At 43.3% G+C, this 27,855-nt stretch overlaps 1 protein-coding gene across 1 annotated transcript; it reads right to left on the bottom strand.

Moving 5' to 3' along the window:
* Positions 1-159: 159 nt before the first annotated feature.
* On the bottom strand, positions 160-24,195 carry enc1 (ectodermal-neural cortex 1; the record flags this gene model as incomplete). Its single annotated transcript, XM_080742493.1, has 8 exons — positions 24,093-24,195; positions 6,327-6,626; positions 5,022-5,356; positions 3,664-3,817; positions 2,905-3,096; positions 1,830-2,099; positions 780-1,100; positions 160-369 (listed from the first exon to the last, which is right to left on the bottom strand). Exons 2-8 carry the CDS (start codon positions 6,618-6,620, stop codon positions 160-162), a joined length of 1,776 nt encoding a protein of 591 aa, XP_080598619.1. The 5' UTR covers positions 6,621-6,626; positions 24,093-24,195.
* Positions 24,196-27,855: the final 3,660 nt, after the last annotated feature.

Raw genomic sequence — 27,855 nt, 5'->3', positions numbered from 1 at the left:
ACGATTCTGACGAAATAATTGGATCATGTCAAATAATTGCGATTATACGATAATACAATAATCGTGACAGGTCTATACATACCTCCTGGAAGAGGAGTGGACGAGGTGGGGTAAACGCCGACCAGGACGGAGGACGGGGAGGGGGAGGGGGGGGGGGCCTCAGGCCGGGAGGTGCTTCCAGGTGCTGACGAAGGCGGTGGGGATGAGGGAGTAGGGCACGGTGGTGATGCTGTTCCACGCGTCCAGCGTGGGGTCGTAGCAGTCCAGGGTCTTGCAGCGCTGCGTGCCGAAGTAGCCGCCCACCACGTAGAGCTTGTTGCCCGACGCCACCGCCTGGCAGCTCATGCGCTTGGCCGTCACGTCGCCCACCTGTCAGGGACGAGCAGAGAATGTTAGAGACTACTAGAGAGGCAGGGGCTGGAATTTCCAAAAGGGCCTTTTTGGCGGAAGCACCGGAAATAGCCGACCTCCAAGCTCACAACATGTCGCACTGCACACATGTTGTGCAACCAACCAAGTCAATACTGGAGATGTGGCATAATGGCATGGATTTCTACACAGAGAGGGCAATTAGCCGGTAGCTATGCCCCTCCCAAAAAGCTTTTGTCCAATGCTAGCTTAGAATAACTTCCTGCTTGCCAAGGCTTAATTGCCTTGGCAACAGCCATTTATTTCACCATAGTAATAATCGCATTTATGGTCTGGAAAGGGCAGTTTTTACAGACAAGATAAAAGGGCAGGGGCTCAAGCCCCCTTTGATGTCTATGTGTGCCACCCACCTTGGTCCACTGGTAGCTGTCGCAGCTGAACTTGTAGGCCGAGCACGCCGAGAACTCTGTGTCGCCGCCCATCACGAAGATCTGGTTGCCGAGCACGGCGGCGGCCGTGTAGCGCCACGGCTGCGGGCAGGAGGCGGGCACGGTCCAGCGGTTCTCCAGCGGGTCGTAGCACTGCACCTTGGGCAGCTTGTCGTGCGTGACGCTGGTGCCGCCGAAGGCGAAGAGCTTGAGCTTGACGCTGACCACGGCGGCGTTGCTCACGCCCTCCCGCAGCGGCGCCACCATGGTCCACTTGTTGGCCGCCGGGTCGAACTGCTCCACCTGGTTCACAGTGGGAGTGACGGTCGGTTATCTCGAGCACTGGACCTTTTACGGTTTACAGGTTTTGGAGTATATTTATTTTACTTGAGTACGTTTCACATGGAGCTTCCCATAGACGATGCTAACATGTTGTGACTGCCACCGCCACAAACACACACTACATGCTGCTATATACTCTCTCCTAAGTTTACCAATTCATACTCATATTCATTTTAGTGTCATCTACACCACAAAAAAACATATGTTATAGTTTTGAAATGACTATAAAAATCTGCTTTGCGACGCTCCGGAAGTACTAGCGGAAACCGAAAGTACTGTCTGTAAAACATGTCCGCACCAAAATAGTTCTGTGTCTTGGATCAGTTGTCTCTAGACGTGAGCGGCGCGAACTTCTAGTTCCACTACATTTCTAGAAAGGGGAAAGGGCCCTTTTTCAAATATATTGAAAATAGCAGATCTACAAGCTTGTAGATCTGCTATTATCACAGCTTGTAGATCTGCTATTATCACTAATATTGATAGTGTATACATTTAAATACAGCAACACATTGATATTAAATAGAAAATTAACTTTGTAATGTGTACTTTTGAATACTTAAGTGTATTTATGAATATCTTTTTTTTTTAAACCAAGTAGTCCAGTATTTCAACTTGACCAGGAGTATCTATGCTTTGACTCTAGTACCGGACCTACAGTAACTTGGGAGTACTTTCTGTCCACCAACTGACCTGTTTGAGAGACACAGAGGGAGAGGCGGGGAGGCAGCCGGTAGCCGCGGTGTGTCCTCCCACCACGTAGAGGCAGTGCTTCAGCTCGGCCGAGCCGTGGCCGAAGCGGGCGATGAGCATGGGCGCCGCCTTGGACCACTCCTCCTGGACGGTGTCGTACACCCACACGTCCTTGGACACGCCGTTCTCCGAGCCCCGCCCGCCCGTGATGTAGACCTTGCAGCCGATGGCGCAGGCACTGAACTCCTTCCTGGGGCTGGGGATGTCCGCCTTATGGGGTGGGGATGCAAATTAACGATTCATTCATGTTTTGAAAGTTGATAACCTTTTCGATCAATTAATCGATCGTTTCTTTTTTAGGACCAAAAGGAAAATTCTGGTTCAAAACCAAAGATGAGTGCAGAAACATAATTGCCTTGATGTATGTGACATTAACGAGCATGAACGTACGTACACACACACACACACACACACACACACACACACACACACACACACACACACACACACACACACACACACACACACACACATATATACATATAATTATTTACTTTAATCAAATCATTTCTTAACGGCAATTAATACATTTTACAGTTAAAGGAGTAGTTCACCCCCAAAATGACTTTTTTTCTATCGATTACCCACCCCATGGAGCCAATCATTTGAAGAGACTCTTTGTGGACCCATTGATTCCGGATGGAGACCCAAATGCATTTGTGTCTCCATCTGGAATCAATGGGGGTACATTTATTATAATCAAATTATTGGCTTAATTATTGGCAAAAACTTAAAAATATTATTGAACTCAAGTCAATAAACAATAACAATCAATAATCGATAGAAAAAAAGTCATTTTGGGGGTGAACTACTCCTTTAACGCCTGTCCATAGTATCTCCGAAATGTTCGGTAAGTTGGACTTTCCGACGTGCAAATTTCCGAACTCTTAATGCTTTTCAGAAGTCGCGAGTGGCATCATTTTGTGGTCGAACCGGAAAAACGTTTTGACCGAAAAGTTAGTTTTTTTTGGTGAAAGTCTGGACAGGCCTTTATCGTCCCTGTGCCCCTCCCTACCTTGGGGATGATCTCCTTGGCCTTCTGGTCCACCAGGTAGAGCTTGTCGCACATGAAGGTCTGTCCGCCCAGCAGGAAGAGGGCGTGGCTGGTCTTGCGGGGCCGCGCGCAGGGGCTGTTGACCACGCCGTCGTTCTGCAGGATGCGCAGCTTGCAGCGAATGGCCTCGTCCACCAGCTCCTTGCTCTTGGCCTGGGTAGTAGGGGTGGGCGATATGGTGATAAATATCATTGAGATGATACGTCTCCATGATATGCCTTTTCAGAGATATCGTATATGTTGTGATACACAGAGGGAGCCCCATAAAGAAATCCTAGAATTCATTTAAACCTGCATTTTTCATTTGGTTACTGACAGTCATTTGTATATCAGAGTTACATACTTGTAAGGATCAATTTAGACCTCCCAAAAGGAACCCAGAGAGTCCCTGGACCCACTTTGAGGACCACTGGTCCAAATGGTCTGTTAAGGCACTTTCCCACTGTGGATTAAGTGGATGGTAGCGTCCACACCACAACGATAAAGCCGCCATAGTTGATGTGAACGCCGACATATCTTATCGCGTCCGGTGGGAATGAAGCTTTACTACTTTTTATTTTAGTTTTTGTTACCTTGTAGGTGGTTGTTGTACTGTTATTTAACTCGAAAAATAACCATAAAAACCAACATGAAAAAGAATCGTGATAAGATCGTGTATCGTGATACAGCTTGGGAAACTATCGTGATGATATTGTATTTTTCCATATCGCCCAGCCCTACCTGGGCGTTGATCAGCTCCTCAGTGGACACGTTCTCCATCAGGAAGATGGCTGGCAGCAGCGCCAGCCGCACCGTCCGCAGCAGCTCGGGCAGGTGGCCGTGTCGCCGCTCCAGGTCATAGTTCACCCAGCTGAGGGCGGCCTCGTACACCAGCCTAGGGATGGGGACGATAGCCGTTATTATCGTGATAAAAAAAAAAACACTTGCAATAAACGCATCGTGGAGATTTAAATGTTTCTTGAAATTGTCCTCCGTCATGCACTGTGGATCGATTCACCTTTTATTTGCTTAAAGGAGTAGTTCACCCCCAAAATGACTTTTTTCTATTGATTACTCACGTCATGGAGACTTGAGTTCAATAATATATTTAGGTTTTCGGGGGATTCCTAAGACAGTAATTTGATTACAGTAAAATAAATGTACCCCAAAGGATTTGGGTCCCCATCCGGAATCAGTGGGGGTACATTTACTATAATGATTTTCTTTGTCTTAGGAATGCGACAAATAAAGTCTCCATGGCATGAGCAGGCATTGACACTAAGGCTTGCCCACCTGCCCCCGGCAGGTAATTAAAACCTGGGGGCAGGTGAAGTTTGCTTTCAAGTTGCCCGACAGGGCAAGTGCTCATTTGAGAGGCCGACACAACCGTCTATAAACACAACAAGATATATCTCTCTAAACACCTGAACGTGGCCAGCGTGCTCTGTCTTCTGGTCTGCGGAATGTAAAATAAGAGCACTATTTACGACAGATTATTTGGTATTTGGATTTGTAAGTATTGAGGTACAGTATGACATTTTTATCACACAGCCCCAGAAAGTAAAGAAATAAGTGTTAAATTGAGCGGTAATTAAAATCGTACCTATCATTTTATAATGGACAATTTACTTTTCGGGCAAGTGGGCATAACCTTTGGGCAAGTAGAACATGACCTGTACTTGCCCGACGGGCAAGTGCCTCTGAGACCTTAGTGTCAACCCCTGCATGAGTAATCAATAGAAAAAAAGTCATTTTGGGGGTGAACTAGGCAGAGTGCAGTAACTACGTTTTCGGACACACCGACTTACTTCCTTTAAGAGCATATTTGGTACCAATTAAACCCTTTATAATCGGTAAAACAGACCTGGAAATAACATACTGGATACAGTCTTTTTTTTCACTCTCTACCAAATCTCTTTTGCCCAAAAATAGCCGATCTACAAGCTCACAACGCGTCGCGCTGTGAGCTTGTAGATCTGCTATATTTTGGGCAAATGTCCTGCCACAGGATAGCGGTCGTTGGGGATATAACGATCATCACGATAATATCGTAAATCGTAATTTCTTTGGCCACAATAATCGCCCCCACTCCCCATTACCGCTCGTCCTCCGTCTCCAGCTCCTCGTGGGCGAGCAGCTGCACCACCATGTCCTTGGGCAGCCGCAGGAAATCCTCCGTCTTGCAGATGGCGGGGAAGTTGCCGAGGCACATGCCCCACGAGAGCTCCGACAGCTTGGCACACTGGTGGGCGTCAGAGAGCAGCAGCATGCCCAGGCAGTTGGACGGGTGCAGGTTGCGCTCCAGGAACTCGGCGCAGGCATCCCGGATGTCCTGGAACTCCAGCATGTCGCCGGCCTCCAGCAGCGACTCGGCGTTCTCCTCGTTGATGACCACGCGCGACGAGTAGGCGTAGTCCAGCAGCAGCTCCAGGACCTGCAGTGGGTCAAAGCCGACAGAGTTAGGACTTAGGACAGGCCCTTCGTGCCGGTAGCTATGAAGATGTACATACAACTAGGGCTGTCACGACATTATGACATTTTACATGGCGATTAATTGTCACTCAGATAATTGCGATTAACGATTTTATTGTGTTTTTGTCGTTGACAATTACGTTTCTGTTTGGGTTTTAAGCTTTGAAGTTGCACATGGCAGATATGACACATAACCTAAATATACCAGTAAGACTCCCTAATCGGGAGATAAGCGACCGTCAGGTTGCAGCGTGACTTTAGGGCAAAATGTGTAGGAGCAGTGTCCAAAAATGTGTTTGAAAAAATCGGCCTGATGGTGGCGCTATATGGGACAGATCCATGTTGATGAGATGAGTGAAGACATACAGTTTACCGATTTGCGTGATTTTAGGGCAAAATCTGTAGGAGCAGTGTCCAAAAATGTGTTTTAAAAAATCGGTCAGAAGGTGGCGCTAAATGGGACAGATCCATGTTGATGACATGAGTGTAGACATACTGTGTACCGATTTGCGTGATTTTAGGGCAAAATGTGTAGGAGCAGTGTCCAAAAATGTGTTTTAAAAGAATCGGCCTGAAGGTGGCGCTAAACGTGACAGATCCATGTTGATGACATGAGTGTAGACATACTGTGTACCGATTTGCGTGATTTTAGGGCAAAAATTGTAGGAACAGTGTCCAAAAATGTGTTTTACAAGAATCTGCCTCATGGTGGCGCTAGAAGAGGGTCATGTGAGAATTGATGGGTGTGGTTTGGCAGGCAAGGAGTGTGTGTGCAAAAGTTGGCATGGATTGGGGCAACGGTTGCGGAGATATGAGCAGGGCAAAAGTGTGACGTGTGACAGACTGACAGACTGACTGACTGACAGCTGGTCAAGGTTTTGATAGTAACTGCGACCTGACGGTCGCAAAAAAATCAAGTCATCTTCCTTTACCTCCGGGTGGATGGAGTCGCGGAAGTCCACCTCGCTGGCCTGGCTCTCGCGCAGCCCGCCGCTGAACATGGCCTCGAAGTAGCGGCTGCAGGCGGCGAGCACGGCGCGGTGGCAGGGGAAGGAGCGCGCGCCGGCGTGCAGCAGCACGTCGGTGAAGAGCCGCTGCTGCCGCAGCGCGTTCAGGTGCATCAGCACGCTGTCGGCGTATGACGACTTGTGGAACAGGTAGATGTTCATGGAGCCCGTGCTGGCGCGAGACTTGCGGTTCTCGTGGACGCAGACGGACATTTTCATTGAATCCTGCCAAAAGAAAAAAGAAAAGGAAAAGCACGTTGTAAAATGTGTTCCGGGATCAGTGTTTCTCAAACTTTTACATTTCAAGGTCTCCCCTTGACTCTGACAGGGTACAAATGGAACCAAATGGACCCTAACAGTTCAGAGTTACAGAATCCCTAGAATCCACTTTGAGAACCACTGTTCCAGATGATGAAATCGGAATGCGTTTGTGTTGCGCTGACAGTTTTCTGAGGGAGGGCGAGCTCCAAAAGTGGCATGCTCACTTGCATGCTGAACACTTTGAAAAGTTTTGAAAGCGTTTTCTTTTTTCCCCTTTTCTTTTCATTTTATTTTTGTACACAAAATCTCTTCTGGGGGTCCCTGGCACAGAACATTTTCAGATGGGATGTCCGCAGCCAAATACATTTCATGTTTGGGGGGTCCTTGACACAAAGAACTACTGATTAAGAAGGAATTTGTCAAATCGGCCTCATGGATCTTTAACACACAACTTTTGTTTTTTTACAACAAGGGTTCATATTTTAGATTTTAAACAGAGGAAAGAAAAGATGTGTGTTAAAGTGTTTTCATTTACTGCTTTCTATTGTTTTAGCCATTTTAGCGAGCTTGATTTCAGTGTGTGGGGGTGATTTCTTTATTACTATCTACAGTAACACTATACTAGCCCTCATAAGTCACATATTCCCATGAACGATTGCAGAGCATCTTGGGAATGGGCTTATTGTGTCTAAGAATACATATTTAGCCACTCTGTACGTGTGCCCCCAACCACTGAAATCAGCATCGTTAAAGTGGCTAAAACGATAGAAAGCAGTAAATGAAACAATTTTAACACTCATCTTTTCTTTTCTCTAATTACAATCTAAAATATGTTGAAAAAAGTTGTCCTTTAAGAATGTGACAAAAACAAACAAAAAAAATCCATGAATTCAAGTCTCCATTGGGGTGAGTAATCGATAGATAGACAAGGCAGTGTTTCTCAAACTTTTTTCTGCATGGGCACACTTTTCATGTCCCAAGAATCCATGGGCACACCAACATACTACGGGGGTCTAAGTATCATCACTGTCGGGAAGAAACCTTGTATCTCCAAGTGTCAAATTTGTATGTTTCTTCACAGAGTAAAGCCCTGCTTCATCATACAAGGCTGTCACACAACAGTAGTGAAAACAGCAGATCTACAAGCACACAACGCCTCGCGGAGCAAGGCGTTGTGTGCTTGTAGATCGGCTGTTTTCACTAGTTTAAATCGTTTTTTAAAATGATAAATACAATACTGTCTTTCAAGCAGTTTCAAGGGGCACATTTGACCCTTCTCAGGGGCACACCAAAGGTCCCCAGGCACAGTGGTTGAGAAACACTGAGATAAGGCTTGAGAAGTAGACAAGTATTTTGTCTACTCATCATTCCACTACTAATGATGACTTAAAGAGGTGGTGCCATAGTTTTGTACTTTTTCTGTTTTTCATGTGTCTAGGAGGTTGACAGTACTTCATTAGACCCCCTGGTGTGGTTTTTATGAGCAATTATGTATTCTCTTGATATTTGTTTGTTTTCTCTTGGAGGCTGCCACCTTGTGGTCAAAAGTGTCAGTTAAAAAACACAGATACGATTACATCACAGAATCAACTCCTCCCCAAATTACCATTCACCCAACACTGTGGGGTGTGGCTAACTTCAGCTGGGTCACCACCCACCATGACATCCATGCATACTTAATGAACTGGGGGTGTGGCCACATAAAAACCCAATTTTAACTCTTTCTGTATACTTTTTTGGAAAAAATCTTCCTCCTAGTATAATCATAATACCTGATAATCATGTTTTAGAGGGGGGGGGTGGGGGGGGGGGGGGGATCATGGCACCAGCTCTTTAAAGGTGGTGTAGTGATATTGTTCCAGTAATCATTGCTATAGAATGTTTGTTCAGTAACAGGGGTCCCCGTTTCTCCAGCTCTTTAGCAGAATATACATTTTCAGGTCAGGATTTCATCCAGCGGGGGAGAGAGAGAGAGAAGTCACACTGCCGTTTTAACCAAACAATATCACTTTACAGCACGATAGTATAATGTAACACGTGGTGGGATTCCAAGAGCAACCATGCGTTTATCGTGTATATTTGACCTGTTTTTATCTACGTGTTTGCAGATAGAGTAGGTGGAGAAACCTAATACAGTGCTGTATTGTGTTTCTCCACGTTGATATTGGTTTTTCTTAACCCGTTTAGGCCTAGAATTATTTAATGCTTTAACTATTGCCGCGCTGAAAGCTTGTAGAGCTGCTATTTTTTAAAAATCGTGAACATGTGTGCACATTTTTCAATATATATTTTTCAAAGCAAACTTTCGTAACTGAAATCTCTGCTTCTGGGGGGTCCCTGGAGCAACATATTTTGAGATGGGGGTCTGCGGCCAAATAAATGTAATTTTGGGGGTCCTTGACATGAAAAAGTTTGAGAACCACTGATTTAGAAGAAGGATTTAGAAGTCGGGTCAAAGATCGGGTCAAGGATATTCAATTCAAATGTTTTTTTTATTTTTTCTTCTCAATACAAAAAGTGGTAATGGGTGGTACAGTGCAGCACAGCAACGGGTACAAATATATATACAGTCAGTCCAAGATAATACAATAATAAAAATGCAAAATAAATAAAAGTAGGAACCTCTTCACATATTCAAATAAGTGTCATATATGTTAGAAAACTATCCCATATCTCTTTCATCTTTCCCATACCATTCACTCTTCCCAGCATCAAAGACTTGCACACATTTTCACGATTTTTCAAAACTTAAAGCATAAAATAATGGTTAAAGTGGTTAAAATATAACGCGACTCGGGCACGTTCCCGGACGGGTTAAGTCTTACAAGCCACTAAACCATTTTGTCCGGTTCGAGATAAGCACCCTCTTTCCTTGCCAGGTTAAGTCCCTGCCAAAACGGCTCACTAAAACACGGTGAAGAACTGGTTTCAACCGCTGTCTCGGCAGATGTCAGAAGAGAATGAGGTTGTTACAACCAGATATCGAGCCAGGTCTTTTTTTTTCTTTTTTTTTTCAAGACAAAAACAAATTACAATTTGTTACTGGAAACTTAACGGCCCTGTTCACGCATTAGCAGGACAATATCAAATACCTAAATATTGATTCAAGCAACCTAAGACTGCACACAAAAGAGTAGATGTCACAAAGTGAAATACCCCTTTAAAACCCATTAAGGACGGGAGACCCTTTTTGTGTTCTTACCCTTCAAGAAGGGAACACATTTTTGTGTTGTTGTTGTTATGTACACTACAGTATATAGCAGCATAATTGTTTTGTACAGGGGTGTCGCACCAAATTCTGGGCCCTGGGTACAATGATTCACTGCGAGCCCCCGCACAATTATTTTGAGCTTTAACTATTGAAAAACAGCAGATATACAAGCTCACCGAGCTTGTAGATCTGCTATTTTTGAAAGATTGTGAACATTTGTGCAAGTCTTTGAATATTTCAAATCCTTCCCAGTTTTATTACAAAATGAACATGACATTCAAAAGAAGGAAATGGAGCTCCATAATCTACGTGGCAGGTATGAGAAAAGAAAACAACAGGCATGATTTGGGTCACACAACATGCATCAAGGACTGCTTTACCCCCGATGAGTCATAGCATACCGATAAGTAACGCATCGTCAAGCAATGATGGGAAAGTACAAAGAATGTTCTTCTTTGGTATGCTGAACGCCACAATAAGAGGACATGGTGACACGTGACTCCTTCAGTGTCATTAATCACTTTCAACCTGGTGTCCCGGCTATTTGCATTATATATTGTTAAAAATACTATTTACTATACTCGCTCAACTCACAATATGATTCAAATCACGATACTAGGTTCTTGATATAAAGAATTTCACGATTTTTAAAGAAACTTATTTTACAGACATTTTTTTTTTCATCTTTTTTTTCCTCTTCCACAAATCCAGAATTTTTACAATTTTACAATACTCTGTTTTCTCTTAGCCTCTTTTCAATACAGTAGCAAAACAATTTTCTTTATCAATTCTCTTGCAAAGACGCAAAGAGATATTATTTCTTTAAATTGTCCCCAGTTTAAATCGATTTAGGATAAGTCATCACATGCCTACTTAGACATATTTCTGTTTTCACTCTACAATACATAGCCTATCTTCACTGACACTAGCAACTCACAAATGTCTCATTTGTGACGCCTCATGAGCTTTTATATCTGCTATGTTCAGCAAAAGCATTTCCCCAGAATACGAATGGATGCTGGGTTTTTCTGTCTGGAATCCTCCTCTGTGATCTTCCTCCTAACCTTTGAACGAAGCAGGTTGCTATATGAGCTCATAGAGAGCCATTGAGGGAATCGATAGCTTTAAACGTAAAGCTGCTAAACAAGCCAACATTTGGAGCTGTGAAGGTCAAGGAGATTAATTGTCAGGGTGCCACTGCTAGGTTACCTGATGTGTGCGTCAACCACTTAATCACTGGCTTCTGTCTGGAGAGCTGTGGTATACGTCTCTCTCTCTCTCTCTCTCTCTCTCTCTCTCTCTCTCTCTCTCTCTCTCTCTCTCTCTCTCTCTCTCTCTCTCTCTCTCTCTCTGTACACGGCTTAATGTCTCTCTCACCCTATTTAATTAGGGCAGTGTTTCTCAACCTTTTTTCTGCATGGGCACACTTTTCATGTCCCAAGAATCCATGGGCACACCAACATAATACGGGGGTGTAAATGTCGTCACTGTCGGTTTCAAATGTGTACGTTTTTTTTCAAAGCAAAGCCCTGCTTCATCATACAAGGCTGTCACACAACAGTAGGTGAGAGGTGTTGTGTACTTGTAGATTTTCACTAGTTTAAATCATTTTTAAAATGATAAATACAATACTGGCTTTCAAGCAGTTTCAAGGGGCACACTTGACCCTTCTCAGGGGCACACCAAAGTTCCCCAGGCACAGTGGTTGAGAAACACTGAATTAGGGCATTATGTGTGTGTCACTGTGGATTTTTTGCCATGAAGATATGGAAATATGGAATTCTATGGAATTTATTTTCTTCGGTGTATTGTCCATCAATTTTATTTCCCATCAGTACATGTCTATGAATGTTTTATTTGTAATAGATGTGTATATTCCACATTGATGTGATTTTATCCTAGAATTAATGTGCAAAAATCCCCAGAGAATTCTACTTCTCAAGCCACATTTGTGGAGATTCTTTTTGTATCATTTTAAAATTCAGTTGTAAGTGAAAATATCTCTATCTCTATTGCGTCTCACTGAGGATTTGCACAGAATGCACAAATACAAACGCTGTGAGCAGGATTTGAACCTGCGAGGGGAAACCCCGTTGGATTGCGAGTCCAGCACCGATGTAGATAAGATCTGCCCCGACATCTACAATATATATCGATGTAATCTGATGGAAACGTTGTATTTCTGAAACCGTTCCTCTTTTATAATGACGTTAAAACACCTTGCGATGAAGTAGGGGATTAATTTACAACATAAACATAAAACGTTGAAATAGGGCAGTGTTTCTCAACCACTGAGCCTGGGGACCTTTGGTGTGCCCCTGAGAAGGGTCAGGTGTGCCCCTTGAAACTGCTTGAAAGCCAGTATTGTATTTATCATTTTAAAAATGATTTAAACTAGTGAAAACAGCCGATCTACAAGCTTGTAGATCTGCTGTTTTCACTACTGTTGTGTGACAGCCTTGCATGATGAAGCAGGGTGCTACTTAGCGAAGAAACGTACACATTTGAAACTTGGAGATACAAGGTTTCTTCCCGACAGTGACGATATTTACACGCCCGTAGAATATTGGTGTGCCCATGGATTCTTGGGACATGAAAAGTGTGCCCATGCAGAAAAAAGGTTGAGAAACACTGAAATAGGGAGATACAACGTTTCTGCCGGACAGGCTCAGCAACGATATTCAGAATATATAAATTATTAAGATACATTAATCTTTTAGACAGTAGCACAGTACATGTCGTCTCCACTACCCCGCCGGGTACAAATGCATCCTTCTGCTCTGAAGATGCCAAGACTGACTCTAAAGAGACCAAAGAAGAATGTCCACACTCAGATATATCAAAGTCCTTTTCACTCTCACTCACGCACGCACGCACGCACACACACACACACACACACACACACACACACACACACACACACACACACACACATGCACAATTATGCAGACAATGCAGTATATTCATTTTGAGTGGAGATGTCTCTTCCCATTCTGGCTCACGTGTCTCAAATTCATCCACCCTACTTCCAGACACATCAAGAATCTCATCCACGAATACATCCAAACCAACTTTTAGAACCGATAAAGACTTAATCTCGCTCATGTAGGTTAATCGAATAATCAACAAGCATGTTTTTTCCCCATCAGTGAAACAACATGAAAACGTTCTAATTGTTTGTTTATATAATCAACAACATAAGTCTGATTAACCTCTATTAAAATGTATGCAACAGTATTATACATAAGTATAATCTCACAATGCTTCACTTTGCGACACGCTGTAGCATTGACGCATTGTGAGCTTGTAGATCTGCTATTTTCAAATGACCGAAATGTATATAGGGCTGAAGTGGTTAATGTAGGTTTTGTAATAATAATCAAAATCTTCAAAGTAACTAGTAACTAATATAAAATTTTCATATAATTGTAGTGGAGTAAAAGTAGAATATTTACCTCTGATTTGTAATGGAGTAGAAGTAAAACTATTGACAATTGGAAATACTCCAGTAAGGTAGGCCTAAAAGAACCTCAAAACTGTACTTACCGTAAGTAACTTTACACCACTGCGGGTGGTCTATCTCTTTGCTTTTGCTCTCATCCTAGCTCTATCCTCTCTCTTCTCATGATATACTAGAACAAAACCATGCAGCACACATCTTTTGGTCTTGCCCTGTGATACAACCCTTCTGGACAAAAATAACAACATTGGTTTAAAAAATAATGGGCTTCAATATCAGCGATGCATTTGAGTTCTTGTATCTTGGACAATTTCCGGATGAACTGAGTCAGGATGATTCTTATTTACTCAAGATACTACTTGTGGCAAGTAAAAAAGCCATAACTAAGAATTGGTTGCAGAAAAAATGTCCTAGACCTATATGTTAACATTGTGAAACAATTGCATCTTATGGAACAAATGACCTACTCTCTGAGACTCCAAAAGGAGGTAGGAGAAAGGAAATGGGAGAAATGGTTAAGACATTTGGGTGAAGCAACTGATTCTTTATGAAGGTTGATGATATCCAATATAGCATGTTATATAATAATCCTGTAAATATGACTGCCTGACAACAACTGTGCCGGGCGTCCCATGACCTCTTTTATTTTATTTTATTGTATTTGTTATTTATGTACCTTATTTTTTATCTACTTTTTGTCTGTTGAAAAAAATGGAAAATCTTTGAGAAATAAAGAGTTAAAAAGAAACATACAGCACAAAATAGAAAGAATATTTCACCCGCTGATTTTATATGCCCTGTATAAATCATGTGACAAATGAAGCTGATTGTGTGTGGAGAAAGTTGGGTTGCTCATACATCATAAGCCTTAATCTTTTTCTTTTTTTTTACTTTAGAAATGTAACTCTTCGTGTCATGTATGCTTTGGATTAAGGTAAGCATTTTTCCCATCACTGCTGTCACAGTGATTTCATTTCTTTAACTGAACAACCTGTTGTTGACACAGACGTGGCTGAATGCCAGTGAAGTCAAGTGATCCAGATACACAGTCATGATGGTATGCAGACCAACTGCTCCGACCAGTACTTAGGCCTTCCCCAATCTCATAATGACTTCTAGCTTTGCTTATGACCCCACTGTCCCTATTAGCATCTCTATTATCACCAGTAAGACTCCCTGATCGGGAGATAAGCGACCGTCATGTCGCATACACAAACTTTAGAAGGCAATGGTAGGCAATCGGGAGGGAATATGGGAAATGGGACAGATCCATGTTGATGACATGACTCTAGACATACTGTGTACCGCTTTGCGTGATTTTAGGGCTGAATCTGTAGGAGCAGTGTCCAAAAATGTGTTTTGCAAGAATCGGCCTCATGGTGGCGCTAGAAGAGGGCCATGTGAGAAATGAGGGGTTGTGGTTTGGCAGCCAAGGAGTGTGTGTACAAAGTTTGAGATATGGGCAAAAGTGTGACGTGACGTGTGACGGACAGACTGACAGACGGTGGAGGTTTTGATAATAATAATAGGCGAACATTTGGCGAAAACCGTTTCTATATATTATTTTTTGACATTTTGGACTAAATAGCCAATATTACATTGAGGTGCCGACTCATCCTTAGTGCCCACTCTTCCTGTTCACATAGATAGATCCCTGGGGGACCCCGGGTTAACGAAGTATATAGGGTTTAACAGTAGGAGATATTGACATAATGTCTTGTTGACTAAAACCCCTGGGGGAGTCCGCTCAATGGACCTGCATCTCAGTTAGACAGACGGATACACACAGACCTTCAGTGATCCCCCGGGGGAAACTCAGGCACCACGGGCAGCATAGCAGTTAAGGTACAGAAACACACGTAGTCCGTTAATAACAAGCATGGTACGTTGGTAGCGATACTTTTGTACTTTTACTTGAGACCTGAAGTTGGGAAGTGTTACCGAATATGTGTCGTGTTTCTATGCGAGTCTAGAACGTAACTCGACAAGTGTTATCCTTATGCATAGATTAAAAGCTGCCATTTCATTTGCCTTGATGTTGAAAGTGAACACGTAACGTGTGAAATCAGTGGTGGACATTTTAGACTGAAGTAAAAGTATCAATGAGCAGAGTGAGACCAGCACAACAGAACAGAGTAGCTCAAACGGGACCAATAGTTTGTCAATAGACAGTGTCCACTCTTGCTGTAGCCTCGCGTAACCCATGAGTCCCTGCATGGGCTATAGTGCGCACACATGACAGATTTGGTGAGAGGCTGATAGCCTATTCATTCACTTCACCTATATACCCAGACAGTACAGCGACATAACGCCGATACCTACTCAACCTCTGTAACAAAGGAGGTTTGCTCATTGGGATGATGCATTTGCGACGTCGCTTGCCACACGGCACGGATATTTTTAAATTTTCAACATGTTACACCCATAGAGTTATAATAAGTAGGTTACACCACGGACAACCGCTTTTCGCTTGCGTCGCGTGTGTGAGTGAGTGAATGAGTGAGTGTGCGTTCATGCCTCGGAGATAGAGAGAGCACAGATACAGACAGCGTCTATAAAGCTGCGTGAGTATGATGTTTTAAGCATTGTTTCCCAAGTACTGTGTGGGTCTCGACCCACGGGTGGCTCGCAAAATGGGACTGTGTGTGTGTGCCAATGTTGTGTATTGTAACTGCGTCTTCTATTGCAAACAGTGCTAAACTCTTCAATCAATCAATCAGTCTAGATACAACAACCTCGCAAATTTGCCTACAGCCCCCCCCACCCCCACACCACTCAAAAGTCCTCAATTCAACATATAGGCTACGTCAGTAAAAGTACAAAAGTATTGACTGTCAGCCCAGACTACACTGGACACCTTACACAATTGTTCCTGTTTCCTGAGTTATTGGTGTCCGACCAAGTGTGCCTTTTTGTTCATGATAGATATTGACAATAAGGTATTGAAAACATTTTAATCTGAATTAAAACCTAAACCCTTATGTTGATCAAATATAGAGCAGTCCTGCCTGAGCGCCCCTAAACCCTTATGTTGATCAAATATAGAGCAGTCCTGCCTGAGCGCCCCTAAACCCCTTATGTTGATCAAATATAGAGCAGTCCTGCCTGAGCGCCCACAGGGCGCGAAGCCTTTCTAGTAGCAATAATTTGAGCACATGGGTTAGAGTCACGTTTCATCTCCAAACAAGAGGTAAGCTTTGAGCGCAGGGGAGGAGCATGTTAGGGGTTAATCATTTACCGTATAATCATATCTTATCACTCATTGCAGCATCCACAATTTGGGAGTTTGTTTAAAAGGAACTAAAGTAGTAAGGGACTAAAGGAGTGCATCTGTTTGGCTGTAGAGTAAAAATCTCCCAGGAAAGGTGCTCTTTGGTAGTCAGGTGACAAAATTGATGCAAAAAAAGTTAGACCAAGGCACTCTTGAGGGACAGTTAAAAAGCCTTTATTTTAGGGCTAACGCATGGCAAGAATAAGACATTCACCTACGCGTTGCGGCAAATAATGCCTTCTTCAGGATGACTGGTCAAGGCTTTTTAACCGTCCCTCAAGAGTGCCTTGGTCTAACTTTTTTTGGAACTAAAGTAGTGTTCTGCTGGCGAACATGCTGAAATCCCCAAGTGGCGCGACACGGTGAAAACAATGGGAAAACGTTGAATTAGCCCAACGTGCAACTATGTTTAAACAAATATCGAAAGATTTCCCAGTGCGCCTTTTGTCATGACAGTCTCATGGGTCGTTATGTATGCAAATCGCAAAAGAGGGCTCTGATAATGCCCTAAAGTACTGCAAACACCAGTCAGTCAACAGAGATGTATGTCAATATCCTGTGGTGTTAGACACTGTTGACTTGACTCTTCTGCCACGCCGTCCCCCCCGTTTCCGGCTGCTCTCCAGGGTGCCTCTGGGCAGACAGTTTGCTGTTTACCTGGTGTGTCAGCCTAGTAGCGTCGTGTGAGCGCTACTTTTAATACTACCGTTCTTAACTAGCTGCATAGTAGTGCAATAGTGCAGGCTATTGTACAGGCTGCATTCTGTTTGTATACCAATTGCTTACGTTTTTGTCTTTGTACTGGGGGGGATACTGTCATGACGGCCAAGGGGAACTGAAGGAGGGACTGCCCATAAGTCCTACATCTCATTAGTCCTAATTTGGTTAGGGTTAGGTTTGGGCATAGTTTTTTACTGAGGTTAGGGTTTGGGTTTGGTTTAGGCATAGTTTTACTGAGGTTAGGTTTAGGCATAGTTTTTACTGAGGTTAGGGTTAGGTTTAGGCATAGTTTTTACTGAGGTTAGGGTTAGGTTTAGGCATAGTTTTTACTGAGGTTAGGGTTAGGTTTAGGCATAGTTTTTACTGAGGTTAGGGTTAGGTTTAGGCATAGTTTTTACTGAGGTTAGGGTTAGGTTTAGGCATAGTTTTACTGAGGTTAGGGTTAGGTTTAGGCATAGTATTTTCACCAGGTTAACATTCACCAGATTCTGACTTTAATGGGATGTAGGAACAATGTAATGTCAGACCAATGCCCTGGCACCACAGAAGGTCCCTGGTTCGAGCCCGGGCAATGAGTCAAGACAACGTACCGTACCTGAGCAAGACATTTAACCACTTAAACCCCAGGATCCGTATTCTGTGGAGAGCTATACCAGATGGGCTATTTTCAGCGAGCATATTGTCATGTAGAGTGGAAACGGAAAACACACTAGTATAAACTAGAGCGGTGTTTCTCAACCACTGTGCCTGGGGACCTTTGGTGTGCCCCTGAGAAGGGTCAATTGTGCCCTTGAAACTGCTTGAAAGCCAGTATTGTATTTATCATTTAAAAATGATTTAAACTAGTGAAAACAGCAGATCTACAAGCACACAACGCCTCGCACCGCGAGGCGTTGTGTGCTTGTAGATCGGCTATTGTGTGACAGCCTTGTATGATGAAGCAGGGCTTTACTTTGCGAAGAAACGTACAAATTCTAAACTTGGAGATACAAGGTTTCTTCCCGACAGTGACGAGATTTACACCCCCGTATTATGTTGGTGTGCCCATGGATTCTTGGGACATGAAAAGTGTGCCCATGCAGAAAAAAGGTTGAGAAACACTGAACTAGCGCACTGGGGGCTCAACCATATACGGTTTAAGTTGATAATGAAAAGCGGCATTTATTTATAGCTGCGGACCAAAACATCCATAGAAGGTGCTTCTGCAATCGATCCGGATGTCAGACAGGACACCTTACTGGTTCACAAGTATATCTGCCTGAAGCCCATGAGCCCAAGATCTTATCTGGCCAAAGACTCTTGAAAAGAAACTAAAAAAGGTATCATATCGTCACTGTCGGGCAGAAACCTCGTATCTCCAAGTTTCAAATGTGTATGTTTATTCGTAAAGTAAAGCCCTACTTCGTCGTACAAGACTGTCGCACAAGACTGTCGCACAAGACTAGTGAAAATAGCAGATCCACAAGCGCACAACGCCTCGCGCCGCGAGGCGTTGTGTGCTTGTAGATCGGCCATTTCCCCTATTTTAAACCGCTTATAAAACAATAAATACAAAACTAACGGTTTTGGACATACATGGTTTCCACCCGACAACAACGATATATATGGGTCCATGGCCAGCCCCAGTTGAAATATGGAGATATGAGGTTTCTGCCTACAGCGACAACATCAAACGTAGAGGGTCCTTAAAAGTCAATTGGCTGAGCATCAGCGGTGAAGACTGTTTGGGTGCGAGTACAATCCTACCTCATAAAGTGCTGAGTGGTTCCACTTCAACAAAACACAGACCACTACCACCACACAACCACCAGCACCCCTTGATGCACACATGGGCAACATACGGCCCGGGGGCCGGACCCCGGCCCTTCGACCATCTCAATACGGCCCTCGAAGTCCTCAAGAAAAAACGAATTACCCCCATAATATCTACATGTTAAAAGGCAGCATTGTGTTTTTTTAAGGGAAATCAATTTAACGTAACTCCAATTCATTATAAGTAATTAACACTTAGGCCTATGTACCATTTGAGTAGTATATCATCACTGTCGGGCAGAAACCTCGTATCTCCAAGTTTCAAATTTGTATGTATTTTTTTCGCAAAGTAAAGCCCTGCTTCGTCATACAAGGCCTTCGCACAAAGGTGGTGAAAACAGCAGGTCTACAAGCACACAACGCCTCGCACCGCGAGGCGTTGTGTGCATGTAGATCAGCTGTTTTCACTAGTTTAAATCATTTTTAAAATGAAAAAAGCAAAACGAACGGTTTTGGACATACAAGGTTTCCACCCGACAACGACGATACACTGCATTCTATATTTCATCCTCATGTACTCATTACTCAAATGTTAAATGTTTACAATGTAACAGTGAAACAGTCTGCCATGGATCCATATCATCCCAAATAATTCATAAGCCTTAAAGACGCCACGCGTGCATGCGTTTCACGTTTCAATTGTCCAAACGTGTGGCCCTTCACTTAACTTTATCAAAGTCAGTAAGGCCCCCTGGAAAGAGATGTTGCCCACCTCTACCTTGATGGTATGATCGGAGGTTGAAATTCACAGGGTGAAATCTTAGTGCTGGCGTAAGTAAGGTTTTTTTTTATACCAGGACGCTTGGAAACGCTGCCGGTCTCGTTTTGGATTTATTACCCAAAAGACGTCGCGTTTACACCTCGTTGTTGGTTAGTTTTTCTGTGTTTACAGGACAAGTTGACAACGCATGAATTCAAGCAAAATGTGTCATGTTCCCAGCCTACATATACTGTGTATTTACCCTTCAACTATAAAATATATATTGTTTTTAATGAGACATGCATGGCAGGGGGAGGGAGAGGGGGTTCTATCATTGTATTCTCCCGTATTTGGTCGTTTTCTTTGGTTACACAGCTACAAAAACGATGCGAAACCGCACTAATCCACTTCCAGACCCGAATTCAAAAAAGTATCGGATTGGGTCATGAAAACGCGTCTCCGTATCGTCTTACCTATAATATGTCCTCATGTAAAGACTGCCTAAGTATTAGCAGGGTTGGATCTGCTGTGGGGATTGGGTTGGGGGGGTAAATCCCTTGCCTCTGCTTTTGTTACCCCTCCTCTTGTCATTCATGTTGAGGGCCGGTGAGGAATGCTTCTGGTCAGTGAGTAAATGACGTTATATGCTCGTCAGCAAACAACAGGGTGAAAACGGGCATGTAAGTAAATAAGCCACGCGGCCCATGGGGGAGGAGCCTAGCTCCTGTTTCTGTAGCGCAGGGGTCTTCAAAGTTTTCAGGCCAAGGACCCCTTAGTTGAGAGAGAGATGAATCAGGGACCCCCCACAAGCTGTTCATAGATTCCATATAGTTTCATTGTTTGACAGCACGATCATCACTATATTTTGGATTCATGTTAATGTGGGTTATCAGATATTTAACCACTTGAACTGTCAATACTTAATAAACTTGACTTTTCGCTGTACTTAGTCTGCTCTTTTCCCCCTCCAAAGCTCTTTGCCAAAAAGAGCCAATCGACAAGCTCACTATTTTTGGCTAAAGTTCTCTGAATATGGATGCTAGAGTTCAAGTGGTTAATATAAAAAAGGGGGGAAAAATACAAGTTTCTATCACACCCCCAAGGGGTCCCGGACCCCCTCCCCTGTTGAAGACCCCTGCTGTAGCGTGAGGCCACGACCAAAGATTTGGGGGTCCTACTTGGTACAAAAACGTTTGGTTACACCCGCAGGAAACCGGGATTTAACCCCGGGTAGAAGAGGAGCGTTACATGCAGATTGGAACCTGGGTCTCCCACGTGGAAGTCCAACATCTTAACCACTAGACTAGACCAAAGGGACATCCCTATGGACCAGAGGAGATACTTTTTGAGGCCATCAGGCTGAGGCAGTGAGTCACTCTGCTACATATTCATCTGTGTAGCATCTATCAAAACAAGCAGATCTAATCTCAGTCAGTGTGTGGGTGGACAGTAGTCGTGCAGATAAGTAAAAAAAAGAGTTTAACTCTTAACAGAGTGTTAAAATTGACCTTTAAAAGAGGACCGGTTCTACGGTGCCAGATTTCTTGACTTGAGCATTAGATATTGCAGGCTTAATTAAATGCATTATGTATGATATAATACCTGCTCATTTGATTTCCTCAATGATATATTCTGCACCAGTAAATCCAACGGCAAAAGCTGCCAATCTGTACAGATTGAACCATACAAATCTACAAGCTCAACAAGCTCACGACTTGTGAGCTTGTAGATCTGCTATTTTTGGTCATGGTTCCCCTCAGAATCAGAATCAAGAGTTTAATCGAGAGGTAAACAAAAGTACCATTATGTTTGAAGCAGGTGGAAACCTCATATGTCCAAAACTGGACATATGAGGATTCTTTTTCAGCATTCAAATTCTAAAATAGCAAAAGTAGTAGATCTACAAGCCCCAAAACGCGATGCTACTTTTGATACTTTTGTGTGATTCTGGGGGATCCCCACATGACACAGGCAAAAGATTTGAAGCTGATCTACAAGATTTGAAAATAGCTTATCTACAAGCTCACATTAACACGAGGCAGTGTGAGATTGTAGATCAGCTATTTTGTATTTTTACAATATTTATCTGTGGTAACTTTTTTGAACACAAATCTTGTATGGGGGTCCCTCCCTGGCACTTTGGCACAAACCGTTTTCAAATGGGGGTCTGCAACAAAATACCAGTGTGGTCTATTACCATGAATGCAATCTGGCAAGCCATCGTCAAGAAACGGGACCGCCCAGCTACTATCTCGAGAGAATGCCATGAATGCAACCAAAACAAAGAGGATAAAGTGAAAATACCAAAAGATATTTCATGCTACCCATTGAGAAGAACAACAAAAACAATATCACTTCAACGCCGGATGTAACAATACAGTAGTACAGAGGTCTTCAACAGGGGGTCCGGGACCCATAGGGGGTCCTCAGAGTTACTACAGGGGGTCCTCCAAATCTTTGAGTGATAGGACGTTTTTTTTCTCCTTTTTTATATTAACCACTTGAACGCTAGTGTCCATATTCTGAGAACTTTAGCCAAAAATAGCTGATCTACAAGCTCACAACGCCTTGCAGTGAGCTTGTAGATCGGCTATTTTCGGCAAAGAGCTTTGGTGTAGAGGGGAAAAAGAGCAGAAAGAGTACAGAGTGAAAGGTTAAGTGTATTAAGTATTGATGGTTCAAGTGGTTAAATATTTTAAAACACAAATTGACATGAATCCAAAATACACTGATCAGTCAAACAATGAAACTATTATGGAATCTATGAACAGGTTGTGGGGGTCCCCACTTCATCTCTCTCTCAGCTAAGGGGTCCTTGTCCTGAAAACGTTGAAGACCCCTGCAGTAGTATATGCACTGTAATGCTCCTTACGAGCAACTAGTCTTTAAATCGCCAACATTTTGACAGTGGGTTGCCTTCTTCATCACGACCTTGGTGAAAACAACGCACAGGTGTATTATGTGTTGTTGTGTGTGGTATTTCTCTTTGCTGTCCACGCTGCAGAGACAGTAGGCTACTATACGAGCACCTCCACGACTGGATGCATTTCAGTACATTTTCATTTGCCATCTGCTTTGTCAGGGGGGGGGTAAGGGGGGGGGGGTATCCATCCATCCAAATTGAATGAATCGTTCTCGTTTGCCACATGATACATGGCGTTGTGTCTCGAAACAGCTGTCGCCAGCTCTTGTTTAGTTTCAGTTTAATTGTATTTTCGAACCGAAGCCATGTCACTAAAAGATGTCTTGATCAAATTAGGAGCATTAATGACACATTCAGACAAGCCAGCAAGGTCTGGACTGGAGGGCACACCTGATGCCCCGGGCCTGGCCATTTAAACCAGTGGTTCTCAACCTGTGGGTCGGGACCCCCGTGGGGGTTCCCCATATCATATGGTTAGCTTAATGTGAAACATTGTTTTCTCACTCAACAGTAAAGAAACCAACATACAGTAGAGGGTATCTGCTCATTTCTAAAGTGACATTTTAAGGACTTTTAAGACCCTTTGATACATATAAAATAACAAATTAAACATTGGCCATATTTGTCACATATTGGCAGAAATGGTGAAAATAGCAGATAGGTCTACTACATGCTCACAACGCGTAGATCTGCCATTTTCACAATAGAACCGTGTTATACAAAATGTAATGCCTCAACTTGACAGTTAAAATATTATTATTGTGGGGGTCACAGCCTGAAAAGGTTGAGAACCACTGATTTAAACCTCCATGCTGCCAGACTCAGAGCAGAAGACATTCAACAAACATTGCAACAAGGAGAGTGTCTGCCTTGCATTCATATATTAAAACAAAGAACGGGTGTTGATTGCAGGCTGCTGTCAAATGAAACGTGAAGGAAAGGTGGGAGTGGGATATATTATATAGGCTGTACCCTATCAGTCATAGCATAGGCTATTCATTGCAATTATGTGTGTCTGACAGTGACACCCATTTTCCACCAATTATACAAATTGATCTAACCAATGGTTATGGAATAGCCTACGTTTAAACGGGGTAGTAACTACCCCGGCATGTTTTATACATAAACACAGCCTGGCTAATATTGATCATGTTCTACACTCCCCTCCCCTGATCATCATCGATTCGTGATCAGAAATAAATTAGCCTACAGGCAGGGGGAAGGAAACCCCGCTGTGGGCTATCATCATTATCAGTAATAACACAGTTATTATAATAATAACACATCATTGCGCTTTAGGGTGATAATCATAATAATCCCATGTTGTCCGTACCTCTTTGGGTGAAAGTAGGAGTTCAATTCTGCCCGCTTTATCCCTCGAACATGCCACAGTTTGTGAGGGAGCCGCCACGATTGTTGGTTCCGTGGAAACCTCTCCTCCCGTGCGTTTTTTGGGGGAATAAGAAACGATCAACTCCTCCTCGGTTTAAATAATACCGATGATCGATCCTACTGGAGAGAAATGTTCAGCGGGGGAAAAGATGCATCTATATACTCTTTCTCGTGCACATCAACGCCTTTACGGAGATGATAATCCACCACGGCTGCGTCTGTGTGTGTATTCGATCTGTCCACAACGTTCACAGACATCTGCTGCTGCTGCTGTGGTGTCTCTGTGTGTTTGTGAGTTGTGACGGTCGCTCCCCCTCTGCCTGCCTGCCTATACTAACCACTCTCTTCCCTAGAATGTAATGGGGTGGGTTTCTTTTACAGCGGAGAGAGAGGAGGGGGAGGACCATCATCACCTCTCGGATGAAGTGGGAGGGGAGCCTGCAAAACATCTTTCTGCGGTTCTCAACCTGTGGCCCGGGGACCACTGTCTGTGGTGGTGGGCCCTTTACACTGTGAGTGGGGTGGCCGGGTGCGTAATTGGCAAAACACTGAGATTTTTATGATAATACAACATTAATATTTTAAAATAAATATAGGCTGCATACTTAGGTTATATGTTTTATTATTTTGGGCCTGTTTTGTCTTTGAGACCTCGTTCATACTATTATTAGGCTACTGATCCAAGCCAGAACACAATCTTGATTGATCATTAAAATTAAGAAACGGTTGTTGTTTGAGTGGTTCATAAACCTTTTCATGTGGACCCCCAAATGCAGGCATAGCCTTTGTAGCCTATTATTTGAGTGGATCTCCATCTGGGACCTATAAAAGATGTGTTAAAATGTTTAGATTGTTTGAAAATAGCAGATCATTTGACAGAAATAGCCTATTCCAATTTTAAGAAAAGACAGAATGGAGTTATTATCTTTAGCCTAATTACATTACCATTACATGAATAAATCATCCAGGAAGAGAACAACTGTGTGCACTCATTCAGGACAACAGCAAAGAAGATGATAATGTAGAATACTTTGCATCAAAGATGCCTGCAAATCGTTGTGATTTGCAATGATCATGATGATGATGATGTACTGTAGTAGCCTACTAACCTAATTAGGATAGGCCCTAGTAATTACAGCCTTGATTAGGCTACTGTTCCAAATGTTGCTGCTATTTTCTGTTCCATTGAGCCTGCCTTGGATGTCGGATGTCGACTAGCTTCATTCCCTTTACCATACTTTTTTTAATGTGGCTTTGGCACTTTTAATTGAGAAAAGAGATATTGCTACTGTAATTAGCCTAAAGCTTTCGACTGTTACTTAAAAGAAGTTCCTTGTGGTTTGCTCGAGCTGAGGCTCAAAATCAAAATCATAAAATCATCAAAATCAGTGATTAAGAAAGCTGGAAAAAAAAGTTCTATTGCCTGTTAAATCATCAATTTCATGACAATGGGTCCCCCTAGTGTACAAAAGACAATCCTACAGAAAGCAAATAGCGCTGTGCTTTGCAGTAGGCCTAGCCTAGTCAGTAAAGTTACAGTAGGTCTATAAGTTTGTTGTGTAAGTTACAGAAGTGGATGTGATTTTCTAGACTCTAGCCAGCCTGAAAGAGCACATAAACAAAAACAAGTTCATTGTATGGTCAGATCTAACGGGTCTGTGGCCTTAAGCTAGATGCAGATTAGACTAAAATCACATCTGTGCTTCTGGCCCAGAGGTTCTGGGGGTCCCTGGAACAAAAAAGTTTTCAATAGGGGTCCATCCGTGGAACAACATATTTTCAGATGGGGGTCCACGGCCAAAAACACATTTTGGGGGTCCTTAACCACTGATAGGCACATTCTACAAATGTCTTCTATCACCAGTAAGACTCCCTAATCGGGAGATAAGCGACCGTAGGTGGCTTATCTCCACAAATAGGGCAAAAATTTGTTTTTCCAAAATCTTCCTGATCCATGTTGATGACATGAGTGTAGACATGCTGTGTAGTGATATTCGTGATTTTAGGGCAAAAACTGTAGGAGCAGTGTCCAAAAATGTGTTTTAAAAATCGGCCTGAAGGTGGCGCTAGAATAGGGCCATGTGAGAAATGAGGGGTGTGGTCTCCGCGTTGCCTTGGCGGCCGAATAGGTACCGGCCCCGGCTCTCCCGGACGCTCCTAGCCCGAGTTACGGCATTTTATGTGCGCTGCAGTGGCAGGGGGTCCTCTACTGGGGGCGCCACCACTTTTGCATCCGTTCTGGAGCACCAGGAGTCGGTGGTCCCCGGGAATTCCCCGTGAGCAGCCCCGTTGGGGTGGTCATTTGGTCATTTTTGCACATTTGGTCATTTTTTACATCTGGGGGTCCCCCAGGGGGGTCCTTGGAGGTTGTAGTTTGGCAGGCAAGGAGTGTGTGTGTGTGTAAAATCTGGCATGGATCGGGTCAACGGGTGGGGAGATATAAGCAGGGAAAAAGTGTGACGTGTGACGTGTGAGCACATTTGGTCATTTTTTACATCTGGGGGTCCCCCAGGGACCCCCAGATGTAAAAAACGTCTTCTAGGTTGTTACATTTAAATGTGCAGATATACACTTATACTGTGTGGTTGGTTTGTTAATTAAGTAGCTTACATGCTTTGACTTTTAATGTAATGTGTGTTTTGTGTGTTAAAGCAGCGAAGGGCAAGTGGCATAACCTGGAAGACACATAGCCTATCCAGAAATGCACCACAACATTGGTGATGCTGCAGAGTGCAATGTCTTAGCTGCTCAGATAACGCATAACTATTTTCAACAGATGGTTGTTGTTTTTCGAATCGATTATGATATCAGACCGTTAGGCTTGTCTTCAACGCAGGCAAAAGAACACATTGTCCACAAGAACTTGGATTTTAGTTTGCATGTTTACTGATCTCAAAACAATGTGCATAATTATACAAACATCTTCTTCTCATGGCATTGTTCTCTGGTGCTGGTAAAAAAACACCTGTCTACCCAGGTGCATAACCTATCCTCATCAACCAAACAACAACAAGAATCATCATCATCATCATCATCATCATCATCATCTTCATCTTCATCATAATCATCATCATCATCATTATCATCATCAAAACAAACAAAAAATGTCTTCGGTTACATTACACTACAGCATGGCAAGTTGGGAATTTGCATCTCTTTCAACATAGTGACAACTGCATCAATGGTCTGGAGAGGGCACTTTTTTACTGACGGGTAAAAGGGCGGGGGCAGAAGCCCCCTTTGATGTCTATGTTTGCACGTGCCTATGGTAACCAGTGTGTAATTTAGGCTACTACTCAAAGGGACTGGTTGTCCAGGATTAGGAACCGCCGCAGTGGTGTCCGGTAAGAACTTAACCGAGATGTCAACCCTAATGATAATGGATAATGGATCTGAAGACCCCTTTATAAGGCAGAGATATCTGGGTTGTAAGGCCAGATATCCCGACTCGTACGGAAGGCGATGGTGTCTTTCCTCGAGAGCTGCTTGCATCTGATCTGTCGGTAGATAATGCCCGCCTTATATAATGCTTGTGTACTGTGTGATGTCATGCTGATGTCAGCAGTGCATGTCATACTGATGTCAGCAGCTAGATGACTCAGTCCATATATGGAGTTATAGGTTGTCCGGGTCCAAATATGGGGCTTGTGAGGTCAGACTTAGTGAGATGCTTCGGTTATCTCCATATATGGAGATTCAACATT

The sequence above is a fragment of the Nannobrachium achirus genome, assembly GCF_963921795.1.
Source record: "Nannobrachium achirus genome assembly, chromosome: 15".
In the NCBI taxonomy this organism is placed as follows: domain Eukaryota; kingdom Metazoa; phylum Chordata; class Actinopteri; order Myctophiformes; family Myctophidae; genus Nannobrachium; species Nannobrachium achirus.
This window is presented reverse-complemented; position numbering and strand designations above follow the sequence as displayed.